Below are 12,467 nucleotides of genomic sequence, written 5' to 3'. Positions count from 1 at the left end.
CGCGGCAGCAGCACGTGCGCCCGGGCGGGGCAGGGCCGACCGGCACCGCCCCCGCCCATCCCCGGTGCTTCCCCCCGCCCCGCGCCGGTGTCCCGCACCTGCGCCCGCCGCCCCCCCCCCCCCGCAGGACACAGGACACGGCAGAAGCTGGTCAGAACATTTTTTTATATATATATATATATAAAAAAGCTGTTTTTTTTTGGAGTTTTGTTGTTTTTTTTTTCTCTATGGCCCCATAAAATGATACAATTCCGCAATATAGAAACGTGTAATAAATTAGACGCCCCGATCCTCGCCCCCGCTCCCCCGACACAAAATAACTCCCAAACGCCCCAAAAATAGACTCCGGCCCACAGCGGAGCCCGTCCTGAACGGTTTCCTCTTTGGTATCAAGGAGAGCGGCCCCGGGACCCCGCCACCCCCGCGGGACCCTCTGGCACGGAGGGGCCGATGCCACCCGCACCCCGCGGGACAGGGTCGAGGAGGAGGAGGGAGGAAGCAGAGGCCGAGGGTTGTGCAAGACCCCGGCGTGGGAGTGAATCACGGCGGCCGCCGACACCCCCCGCTTCCCGCAGAAAGCAGGAAGGAGCCAGGGAACGCTTCCCCTTTCCCGCCCGGCACCCCCTACCCGCTGCACCCCAAGGGACTGGGGGGCCGGAGGCCGGTGCCACCCCTTGCCCCCCCGGTACCAGCGCCGGGCCCCCCGCGCTCTCTCCATAACCAGCCAAACAAGTCGCTCTGTAAACTTGGAGAGTTTTTCCTTCTTTTTTTTTGTTGTCTTTTTTGTTTTGTGGTTTTTTTTCTTTTCCTTTTTTTATATAAAAAGAAGACACGTGGGTGAGGGGTGGTAAGGGGGCAGGGTGCTGACACAGCCCCCCACCCCCCCAGGACCCCCGCACCTGCCCGCAGCGGTGGCTCTGGCATGATACATTCGCGTGTGATGGGTATTTGCACTCCGTGGAGGTGAATACTGAGAGTGGCCCGGGGAGGGGGGGGGGCTGCCGGGGACGGCGTCGTCCGTCCGTCCGTCCATCCCGGCGCCGGGGAAGAGTATTTTTTTGGTTACACTGCAACAGTCCAGACTCCTCCAAACCTCAGCACCTGGGCCCACACGGCCTCTGCTCCCCCCATGGGACCCCCCCAGGAGAGGCTTGGCCCCCCCCACCAAGGGGGATGAGGGGGGTCCCCAGCTGCACAGGAGGGGCCATGACGCCCCCCTCCTCCTCCAGCTTCACACCTTGAGCGTCTTGTCAGCCGCAGCGCTGGGGCTGCCGGCGGTGCTGCCGTCGCTGCCCTTCTTCTTGCGCAGGGTCTCGATCCAGCCGGCGCTGGGGCGGGCGGCGAAGCTGGAGAGCGCCAGGGAGCTGAGCCGCATGTTCTTGCCCGACATGATGAGCTCCCCGAAGCCCTCCTGGTGGGAGAAGGCGTAGCCGGAGCGGCGCGAACCCACGCGCCCAACGCGCCGCATGCACCGGTGCTGGGTCTTCTGCTTCTTGCGTACCAGCTGGGTGTAGCGCACCTGAGGGCACCGCCGGGGGCCGGGGTCAGGGACCCGCGGAACCCACCCGTCCCCAGAGGACGGGACCCCGCGGCCGCTGCCCGCGGCCACGCGCTCTCACCGTGTCCGAGAGTTCGGGTTTCAGGTCCAGCTTGAGGAAGCGAAAGGCCACAACGGGCATGATGCAGACCACGGTGGTGAGGGCGATGGTCAGCCAGACCGTGGGCTGGGCCAGCGTGTTCTGCGCGTTACCTGGGGGGGAAGCGCGAGTCCAGCCAGGGCTCAGCCAGGACAGCACCCTGCTGGGGTGGGGGGCATCGCCCGACCCGCCCTGGGACTCACCCACGAAGCGGAACTGGTTGGGGAACATCTGGAAGAGACCGTCGCTGTGCATGGCGAAGAGGATGGCGAAGTAGGCGGCCAGGCTGCCCCAGATGAAGAAGTGGTTGATGGCCGTCCAGAAGCCCGTGTCGAGTCCGATCTGGGGGAGAGGGGAAGGAGGAGGCAGAGCTCAGGGGATGGCTACAGGGCAGGACGCGACTCAAACCTTCACCCACCCTCCTTGCTACAGGCCGGGGCCGAGCGGCCGCGTCCCCACCTGCACGCTGACGACGATCACGAGGGACGTGGCGACAGTGACGGCGAAGGACTGGTAGTCGGCCAGCTGGGCGCCATCGTCACGGGTGGCGTCAGCAAAGACGCCGTAAGGGATGAAGAACATGAGGACGGAGGTGTAGATGCCCTGGGCGATGCAGATGAAGAACTCCCGCTTGTTGAAGAGCAGGTTCAGCTGCCCGGGCTCATAGAGCTTGGGGTACTCCATGCTCCGCTGCTCCGGCACGTCTAGGGGCACGGGGCACTCTGGGCACCTCTCTCAAGCCTCAGGCAGGCACAGCCTGTTCACTGGGACTGGGCCAGCCTCCACCACCACCCATGGAGGGATGAGGACAGCCCAGCCTGGGCACCCCGGGCAGCCCTTCCTTCTGGTGGGTGGGCCACGCGAGGGTGCCAGGCCAGCTCCTCATGCACCCAGGGGGCCCCCCTTACCGTCCCCGGCCATACCTGGTCGAAGACGCCCATGGCGAGCACGGGCAGCGACGTGTAGACGATGTTATACAGCGTGATGAAGTACTGGTCGTACACGGTCTGCGTGGAACGGAATGCTCAAGGGAATGCAAGACCTGCTCGCCCCATGCCCCCAGCCAGCCCCCACCTCCCTGCGCCCACAGCTGCAGGCACAGGAGAGCTGCCACCGGCCCTCTCCCTGTGGGTGCCCAGCCCAAGTGGCACAGGGTGCTGCTGCCACGGTGTGGCACCCCTGGCCACACAAGCTCCTGGCACCCATACGTGCTGCCGCGCTCCGGAGGGACCCCAGGCTGTGCCTGCTGGTGCCAGGATGAGGCCCCCCAGGGAGCCCGGGCACCGGGGCATGCTTTTGAGCAGAGGGACCCCGCAGACAACCCTCCCGGCCTCTGCCAGCGAGGAGTCAGCAACGCACCTGCGCCGAGAAGCCGCAGAAGAAGCCAAACCAGAAGTGGACCATGGTGAAGGCAAAGTTCTTGTAGAAGAAGTAGCAGAGGAACTTGCACATGCGGAGGTAGGACCAGCGCCCGTGCACCAGCAGCAGGCGTTGCAGGAACTTGAACTGCGAGAAGGAGTAGTCGGAGGCCAGCACAGCCTGGATGCCCTCCTGCCCGCTGATGCCCACTCCGATGTGGGCGGCTGCAGAGGGAAGAGACATGGAGTGAGGAAGGCTCTGCCAGGAGTACAGGGGAGCAGGGTGGCACCCCAGCTCAGCGGGACTGTGTTCCTGCGGGCCCCGGGACGGTGCCAGGGGGAACCTGCCCGTACCCCAGGACTTACTCTTGATCATGCTGACATCGTTGGCACCATCCCCGATGGCCAGGGTCACAGCTTTCTTGTACTTCTTCACCAGCTCCACCACCTGGGCCTTCTGCAGGGGGGTGACGCGGCAGCAGATGACGGCTTTGCAGGCGCACGCCGTCTCCAGGAACTCCACCTCCATGTCAGCCTCCAGCGCGTGGGCCTGCGAGAGCAGGGGCACAGTGAGGGGCACTGCCCACAGCTGGGCATGGTGCCCCAGCCAGCCTGGCGCTCCCGGCTCCCTACCAGGCTGTGCCCGTTGATGACCAGGGCATATTCGCCCGCAATGGCTTCCAGCACGGAGGTGAGCTTGGAGGAGGAGAATTTCTCCTGGTAGGAGAAGCCGTTGCCCATGGAGCGCGATGCATCCATCATCTTCTCTCGGGCTTTCCTAAGGAGAAAGAGATGGGCGAGGGGATGCCAAACCAGGGCAATTCCATACCCCCCAGCTGCGCCCGACACAGCCATGCCCCACGTGTGTCCTCTGTCCCCCAACCCTCACCTGAGCTCCTCCCGCACCTCCAGCACGGTGTGGCCCGTGACCACAAACACCTCTGTCATGTCGTCCGTCAGCATCTTGCAGGAGTAGCCGATGTTCACGGCCGTTTCTGGGGACAGGAAACCAGGGGCTGAGCTGGGGGGCAGCTCAAGGGGCAGCGCCTGTCCCACCACCCCTCAGGCAGGTGGCATCCAGCCCACGAACGTTGTCCTTGTCTCCAGCCAGCCCAGACCCCCAGCCCACCAACGCCTCACCCTGCTTGTCCCCCGTCAGCACCCAAATTTTAATGTTGGCCAGCGTCAGGATGGCGATGGTTTCGGGGACCCCCTGCTGCAGTTTGTCCTCGATGGCCGTGGCTCCGAGCAGCTGCGGGACCCAAAGGGGCAGGAGGTCAGCAGGAACTGCCCCTTGGCCACCCCTCGCCCCCCAGTGCCCCCCAGCCCACCTACCATCATATCATGCTCCACCTCGTCGTAGAGCCGAGCCAAGCGATCCTCGCGGGCATCGGGAGCGCCGCTGGCTCGGTGCAGCCGCTCCGACCAGTCCTCGTAGTAGCTCTCCTCCAGGTCTTTGTAGGCGAGCACCAGCGTCCGCAGCCCCTCGCCGGCGTACTCCTGCAAGCAGACGGAGCCGGGCAGACCCCAACGGCGCCCCCAGACCCCAACGGCCCCCCGGGACAGGGCGCAAGCCAGGCTCCGTGTTTCCAGGCAGCCCCTCCACCCCTCCCAGCTGTGCCCGCAGGACCCTGCCCCGCTCACATTGAGGTGGTCGGTGGTGACGTTGGTCAGATCCTGGTTGACGGGGTGCAGGCGCTCCAGCAGGATGGTGTCGGCGCCTTTGCAGTACAGCCGGATCTTGCCCTCGGGGCTGCGGACTGCGGGGCACGAACCGCCCGGCTCAGGGGTGCAGCAGCGGGTCCCACTCCACCTCCCAGCCACGACCCCCCAGTGCCTCCACAGTCATGTCGCACCAAGCCCCTAAACCCCAACCCCACCACGGCCCTCCCGGCCCCTGCGCCGTGCCAGGGACCTCACCGATGACGGACATGCGCTTGCGGATGTTGTTGAAGTCCAGGATGGCCAGAAGCTGGTAGGTGATGGCTCGACCCAGCTCGTGCACCGTGATGGTCTTGGGCGTGCGGGACCGGAACACGAAGCCGAAGTTTCTGGCGGCCGTGACCAGCGCTCCCTCGTCCGGGGACTGAGCTTTGTAATACAGCTCCCCTGGGGACGTTGCGGGGGTCAGAGCCAGCACCGTGCCCTGAGCCGCGCGGGCACGGGCCCCCTGCCCTCCCTGCGCCCACCTTCGCTCTTCTCCTCGGACATGACGGTGTGGCAGAGCGAGAGCAGGCGGAAGAACTCGTGCACGTGGGGGTCTCCCAGTTTGACGGCTTCCAGCAGGCTGGGGTCCCAGAACTGGAACCGGGGGTCCGCCAGCGGGTTGAAGGAGAAGTTGACCGGCTCTGGTCTCTGGCAGGGGCACAGATGGGGTTACCCGCCTGCAGCACGCGGCACAACCAGGCACCCGCCCCGTGCCACCCTTACCTCTCCCAGCTCTGCCTTGTGACCCAGCACGTCCTGCACGTCACCTGCGAACCAGGGCACAGAGTTAACCACGACGGGGACCCAACACTGCTGCCCCACCAGCACCCAAGCCCAGGGGCACCACAGGGCAGCAACAGCCTCGCAACACTATGGCTGAGCCCCCTCGCCCCCCCAGCTGCCCCGAGTGCCCCAAAGGGTCTGCAGGGGAGAAGCTGGTGCACCCGCACCCCGCAAGCAGACCCCGCCCTGCCCGGGTACCCTGTGCTCACCGTAGCTGTGCCCGTTCACGGAGCACTTGCTGAAGACCATGATGTTCTGGGTGAGGGTGCCAGTCTTGTCCGAGAAGATGTACTCCACCTGCCCCAGCTCCTCGTTGAGGGTGGTGGTCCGGGCCTCAGCTGGCGTCCGGCGCTTGGCACAGTACATCTTCTTGTCCCAGTTGATGAAGTAGCTGTGCCCAAGACGGATCACCTCCACGCTACACAGTGGGGGACAGCCAGGTGTCACCGGGGCAGGGCACCACACTCCACTGAGCCAACGACGGGCACGCGCACGCCCACCCCAGACCCCCAAGCGCCTGGGGTACCCCAGCACCCAGGGCCCCCACGCTGCTTGTCGGCTCCCACACCCTTCCCCGGGGCTGGCCCACACCCGCTCCTACCGACAGCCAGCGCCAAGCCAGGGCTGGGGCCGCAGGGCATGGCACAAAGCGGGCAGCCTCCAGGGCTCCCCACGCACCTCCGCGCCCCGAACCCCCTCCCCAGCCCCCAGGGCAGACAGCAATGAGCTAGTGGGAGGGGTGGGGGTGACACGTTCTTACCTCGGGGCTAAGGGTGACAGAACCCATGCTGGGGAACGAAAAGAGAAGAGAAATTAAAAGAGAGAGAGAAGGGGACAGTGCAGGAGCCTGGGAGCTGCAGGAGGGCACAGCAAAATAACCAGCGTGCAGCCAGGGCAGGGAGAGACGAGCAGCCAGACAGACACAGCCGGGGGGGCCCCGAGGGACCTGGGGGGTTCTCAGGTCTTGGGGTATCCCCAAGGGCAAGACGTGGCCCAGCACCAGGAGAGCAGCCCGCACCCACCCCACACACGCAGCTCTGCCCGGGGGTCTCCATCCCCGTCTCCCCTCCCCGAATTCCTGGCGCCTGCCCTCGCACCCCCCCAGCCCCCCCCTCGGCCCCTGCCCTACCTCACGTAGAGCGAGATGGGCACCACAGTGTTGAGGATGATGATGTAGGACCAGAAGGAGAGGAAGCCGGAGAAGAAGGCACTGTGCACCCCCTCATCCCAGGGCAGGTAGATCTGGAAGCAGACGCCCACCTCGTGCTCCCAGATGGCATTGCCAATGGCCAGAATCACCCCCATGCACACCAGGAACCCGAAGATCTGGGGACAGGATGGGACATCAGAGCCTCAACCAGGCCAGAGCCAGGGCCGGGGCCGCTCAGGATCTGCCCCCTGCGTACCCAGAGCACCAGCGTGTTCATCAGCCGGTCGATGCTCGTCCGCTTGAACTTGGTCCGGCCGCTGTTCTGCATCAGCTTCGTGTCGGGCCCTGGAGAGAGGGAAGGGATCGGCAGGGTCTCTCCCTTCCAGGCACTGCAGCGGCGGCAGCCAGCCCAGCCCAGTCCAGCCCAGCCCAGTCCAGCCCAGTCCAGCCCACCTGCGAAGATGACGAGGCCGAAGCACCACTCGGTGTTGCGCAGGACACAGCCCCGCAGCAGCATGTTCTGGTTGCTCAGGGGGTACTTGTTCTCCTTCCAGTACAGCGTCCCACCAAACTTGTCCAGCTTGTTGTTGGGGGGTTCACAGATCACCTCGCCTGGGCACAGGGGATGGCTTGGCTGGAACGTGCCACCTCCATCCCAGTGCTCCCAGCACCATCCCTGGGACCACGACGCCACGCGGATGGTCCTGGTCTCTCCAGGTGAAGCCACGCCAGGTGACGGAGGAGGAGAGCCACGGGCTGCCCCGTCGCAGAGCACCGCTCGCAGGCACTCACCGTCGAACCGAGCCAGCTTGCCAGTGTCACCCAGCTCCGAGGTGACGGGGATGGACTGCCGCACCTTCGTGTTGGTCTCTCTGGGGGCAAGGAGGCACCACGTGCAGGGTCAGGGAACGCCTGGCAGTGCGGGCATGTGCAAACACTCCCCGGTTTCAGGTCCCTGGCAGCTCCTGTCCCGCCCGCAGCCCATCCTCACTCCTACCTCCCACCTTCTCCTGCCACCTGAGGCCAAGGGGACACAGGTGCCCGTGGGCAGCAGGGGTTACCTACCCATCCAGCTCCGCGGTCTCTACGTAGCACAACCCATGGGGTTCGCTGCTGGAGAGGAGGAGGAGGTCAGCCTGCCGGGAGAGACGCGGGAAGGGTTGTGCTGACCCTGGGGCTCCCCTACACCTTCCCCAGGGAAGCTCCTGGCCCTTGGATGTCTCCAGAGCCGCACGTCCTTACCAGGGCACTGCCAGCACCCTGGCCCGGACACCATTGCCTGAAGTGCCCACATCAGCCAAACCCCCAGAGCTCAAACACTACGACCTAAACGCAACTTCCAGGCTGGAAAGTCCTCGGCGTCTCCAGCCCAGGAGGTGACGGAGGAGCGCAACGGCAAAAGCTGTCCCTGCGCACCGCGGAAGGCCGTGGGGCCGTCCCCGCCTGCCCCCCAGCCAGCACCCTGCTCGTCTCGGGGCCGCGCTCACCGCCACGAACTGGTTGTTCTCCAACTTGATGATGTCTCCGACACGGACGTTCATCCACTGCTCCTGCTGGAGGCTGCGGCGGGACAGCGGAGCGGAGTCAGGCAGCAGCACGGCCTCTCCCCCGCCCCACCGCCCTCCGCCGTGCCCCCTCCGGCGCTGCCCCGGCCCCGCGACACTCACACTCCGCTGATCAGCACCTGAGACTGCCGGTTGTTCACCTGGTTGTCGCTTTTATGGCGGAACTGGGCACGGAGGGGAAGAAACAGCAGCGTCAGCCCCTCTGGGGACGGGCTCCAGCGTGTGTCCCCCCCCCCATAAACGCCACGGCCGCGGGCACTGCACACCCACCCCGGGGTCGCAGCCCCCTGCCCCAGCCCCAAGCCTCCCCACCCAGCCCAGGGAGAGGGGCACGTGGGGACCACTCACATAGTCGTCGGTGGCATCTTTGACAGCCGTGATGGTTAAGACAAGAACCAAAGGCACGATGGTGGTGAACCAGGAGAGCGAAGAGATCTGCGGGATCAGCTGAGGACAGGGAGCAGGAGTTACGGGGGAGCAGGCCAGCCCCAGCCCCATGCCACCCCTGCTCGGGGGGGCCAAATCTGCCACTTGCCAGGGGTAGGATGTGCCCCGGGGTCTCGCCGGACCCCCCGGCACTCACCTGCAGGATGAGGAGGAAGAGGAAATAGGTGTTGGCCACTTCCTGGAACTGCTCGAAGAGGTTGACAGGCAGGAAGGTGACGATATTGTACTTGGAGGTCTTGATGCAGTTGCTCTGGGGGCAGAGGGGGCGAGACGGGGGCTCAGGAGTTGCTGAAGCCCCGGGACCCTCAGCATTGCTCACCCTGCCTCGAATTTGGGAGCTCCAGACAGCAGCCTGGACCCCCACCTCCTGCCTCTGCTCCACCTCCTTGAAGAAGAAGGCTTCTCTTCCTCCAGAAGCCAATTCCTCCGCCTTGGATGCCAGTTGGTACCCAGGGACCAGCCTCCTCCAGCAGCAGCACCCGGAGCATCAATGTGGCAGCACCCGGCCCCCCCGAGGGTCACCCCAACCCAGACCCCCCGCTCCCCTCCTGGTCCAGAGCCGCCAGAAATAACCCCCAGCGTGGCGGGGGCGGAGGGGGGGCAAGGTGAGCGGTGCCCCTCACCCAGCAGCCCCAGAAGATCGTTAATTAACCAGATACAGAACCACATCGGGGAGCAGGCAGAGCTGGGGGGTTTCGGGCCCCGGCAGAGGATGGGGGCCTGGACCCCCCCTGGCAGCACGCCGTGCCCCCCTCCAGCCGGGCTGTCCCGGTCTGAGCTCCGCTGGTGTTAACGACTTGTCAGCACAATTTTCTCAGGAACGAGCATCTATTTTTAGCCGTAACCCCCCCTCCGCTAACCCGGGGGTGTTGTGGGCCCCAGCGCCCCGAACCTGCTGGTGCCACGGCACCAGGCCCGGGGGGGACGGGGGGCTCGGCCACCCCACTCACCGCGTACTGGAACTTCTCGTTGTACTCCCGCGCGTTGGCTCGCACCCGCCTCTCCTCCTCTGCAACACAGCGCGCCCCGTCAGCCCCGCGCCCCCACACCGCCCCTCTGCACCCTGCAGCTGGCCCCCCCTGCACCCCGAAAGCCCCCCAGGCAAGCCCAGCAGCCCCAGACCCCCAGGAGAATGGGGAGGTCCCCCAGCCGTGTTGTGTGGCCCTGTGCTCCCCCTACACCAGGAGGCACATCCCTGCACCCCCAACCCTCTTCTGCACCCTGAGACTACCAGCCTTGATCTGCACTCCCAGCCCTGCACCCCCAGACTCTCAGTCCTGCACCTCTAGACCCTCAGCTCCACTCATCTGCACCCCCAGAGCCCCCAACCTGCACCCCAGACACCCCCAGACCCTCCTACACTGCCTATCTGCACCCTCAGCCCCACACCCCCAGCCCTGGATATCTGCACTCCCAGCCCCCCAGCGCAGAACTCCCAGATCCTGCACCCCCAGTTTTGCTCATCTGCACTCCCAATCCCCCAGTCCTGATTTAGTTGCACCTCTAGACCCCCAGCCCTGCACCCCAGATCCCCCAGCCCTGCACTCCTAGACTCTCAGCCCTGCTTATCTGTACCCCCAGATCGCTAGATTGGCTCATCTGCACCCCTAGAGTCCCAGCCCTGCAACCCAGACATCCTCAGGTCCCCCAGTACTGCCTATCTGCACCCTCAGCCCTGCACCCCAAGACCCCCAACCCAGAACTCCCAGATCCTGCACCCCCAGTATTGCTGATCTGCACCCTCAATCTCCCAGTTCTGCTTTAGCTGCACCCCTAGACCCCCAGACCCCTCAACCCTGCACTCCTAGACTCTCAGCCCTGCTTATCTGCACCCCTAGAGCCCCAGCCCTGTAACCCAGACACCCCCACACCCTCCAGCACTGCCTATCTGCACCCCCAGACCCTGGCCCTGCTTCTCCAGCCCCCCAGCCCTGGATCTCTGCACCCTCAGACTCCCAGCCCAGAACTCCCAGATCTTGCACCCCCAGTCTTGCTTATCTGCAGCCCCAATGCCCCAGCCTTGCTTTAGCTGCACCCCCAGACCCCCCAGACCCACTTATCCGTATCCCCAGACCCCCCGCCCGGCTCATATGCACCCCAGACCCTCCAGCACTGCCTATGTGAACCCCCAGCCCCGCACCCCCAGCCCTGGCTATCTGCACCCCCAGACCCCTAACCAGAACTCCCAGATCCTGCACCCACACCCTTGCTCATCTCCACTCCTAGACCCCCAGCCCTGCACCCCCAGACCCCTCAACCCGGCACTCCTAGACCCTCAGCCCTGCTTATCTGCACCGCTAGAGCCTCAGCCTCCCACCCCCGACACCCCCAGACCCTCCAGCACTGCCTATCTGCACCCCCAGCCTCTCAGCCCAGAACTCCCAGATCCTGCACCCCCACCCTTGCTGATTTGCACCCCCAATCCCCCAGCCCTGCTTTAGCTGTACCTCTAGACCCTGGTCCTGCATCCCCTGCCCTGCACCCCCAGCCCCCCACTCCTAGACCCTCAGCCCTGCTTATCTGTACCCCTAGACCCTCAGCTTGGCTCATCTGCACCCCCAGAGCCTGCACCCTGCACCCAGACACCCCCACACCCTCCAGCGCTGCCTATCTGCACCCCCAAAACTGCACCCCCAGCCTCGCACCCCCAGCCCTGGCTACCTGCACCCCCAGCCCCCCAGCCCAGAACTCCCAGATCCTGCACCCCCAGCCCTGCTTATCCGCGCCCCCAGACCCCCTGCGCAACTCTTCTGCACCCCGAGCCCCCCCCAGCCCCGCACTCCTGCACCCCCAGCCCTGCTTATCTGCACCCAGACCCCCACCCCAGACCCTCCAGCCCTGCCTCTCTGCACCCCCAGCCCCTGCACCCCCCCCCCTTGCCCATCTGCACCCCCTGAGGCCCCCCCCGGCCCCGCACCCACCCGCCCCGCCGGGGCCGCGGCCCCGCGGCCCCTTCTCGGGCATCTCCCGGGGCACCGTCATGGCTGCGGGGCCGCGGCGCGCCCCGACGGCGCCATCCCGCGCTCCCGCTGCCGGTGCCCCGGCCCGGGCCCTCCCGCCCCGCCCCGCCGCGTTGCCGGGACAACGGCCGCACCGGGGCCCACCGGGGCCCACCGGGGCCTCCCGGGCCCTCGCCCCGCTCACCTGCGGCCCGGCGCGCCGCGCACCGCTCCATGGCCCGCGGCCCCGCAGCCCATGGGGAGCGGGCGGCCGGGACCGGGGCCGGGGGCCGCTGCCGGGGCCGCTGCGGCCCCGCTCCCGCTGCCGCGCCGCTGCCGCCGCCTCAGCGCCCCATGGCCGCGGCGGCGCCGGTCGGCGGCGGAAGTGATGGGGGGGGGGGGGGCGGGGGGCGGCGACCGAACGGACCCGAACGCTGCCCCGGAGCGACGGGGCGGCCCGGGGCGACAGGCGGCAGCGGGGGTTGGCGGGGAGCGGGCGGGGGGCAGCCCTGGGGGGTCCCAGAATCCAGCCCCCGGGGGTCCGGGACAGCCCGGGGGGTACCGGGGGCAGCCCCGGGGGGTACCGGCCCACAGAACCGGGGGGGTACCGGGCACAGACTCGGGGGGGTCCCAGAATCCAACCCCGGGAGTCCGGGGCAGCCTCGGGGGGTCCCAGGAGCCAGGAGGGGTCCTGGAGGGGCAAGGGTGGTCACAGGGGGTATCAGGGGCAGCTGCGGGGGGGGTGGGGGGGGTCCCAAAGGGGCAGCCCCCCCCCGGCAGCACAAGATCCCTGGGCTGGGGTCCCCCCACAGCCACGACTCTGTACGGGGCACGGACTCTGCCCGCCCCCGTACCCCAGCACTGCTGCTGCCCCGTGTCCA

At 66.7% G+C, this 12,467-nt stretch overlaps 1 protein-coding gene across 4 annotated transcripts; it reads right to left on the bottom strand.

The window, feature by feature from the left end:
* Nucleotides 1-1,231: 1,231 nt before the first annotated feature.
* ATP8B2 (ATPase phospholipid transporting 8B2) lies at nucleotides 1,232-11,844 on the bottom strand. 4 transcript variants are annotated; one of them, XM_086628449.1, is made up of 28 exons: nucleotides 11,792-11,822; nucleotides 9,598-9,656; nucleotides 8,784-8,897; nucleotides 8,549-8,647; nucleotides 8,303-8,364; nucleotides 8,123-8,195; nucleotides 7,701-7,771; nucleotides 7,428-7,507; nucleotides 7,089-7,247; nucleotides 6,892-6,980; nucleotides 6,615-6,811; nucleotides 6,238-6,273; nucleotides 5,695-5,903; nucleotides 5,426-5,469; nucleotides 5,185-5,350; nucleotides 4,916-5,104; nucleotides 4,640-4,755; nucleotides 4,331-4,495; nucleotides 4,136-4,247; nucleotides 3,885-3,990; nucleotides 3,629-3,773; nucleotides 3,362-3,545; nucleotides 2,997-3,220; nucleotides 2,561-2,644; nucleotides 2,097-2,357; nucleotides 1,841-1,979; nucleotides 1,620-1,750; nucleotides 1,232-1,519 (listed from the first exon to the last, which is right to left on the bottom strand). In XM_086628449.1, the coding sequence occupies exons 1-28, from the start codon at nucleotides 11,820-11,822 to the stop codon at nucleotides 1,232-1,234; spliced, it is 3,633 nt and encodes a 1,210-aa protein (XP_086484575.1). The 4 variants fall into 4 exon arrangements, with proteins under 4 accessions (XP_086484575.1, XP_086484576.1, XP_086484577.1 ...); XM_086628450.1 differs by lacking the exon at nucleotides 6,238-6,273 and having other exon boundaries at nucleotides 9,605-9,656; nucleotides 11,792-11,844; XM_086628451.1 differs by lacking the exon at nucleotides 6,238-6,273.
* Nucleotides 11,845-12,467: the final 623 nt, after the last annotated feature.

This window comes from Tauraco erythrolophus, chromosome 30, assembly GCF_009769465.1.
Source record: "Tauraco erythrolophus isolate bTauEry1 chromosome 30, bTauEry1.pri, whole genome shotgun sequence".
In the NCBI taxonomy this organism is placed as follows: Eukaryota; Metazoa; Chordata; class Aves; order Musophagiformes; family Musophagidae; genus Tauraco; species Tauraco erythrolophus.
This window is presented reverse-complemented; position numbering and strand designations above follow the sequence as displayed.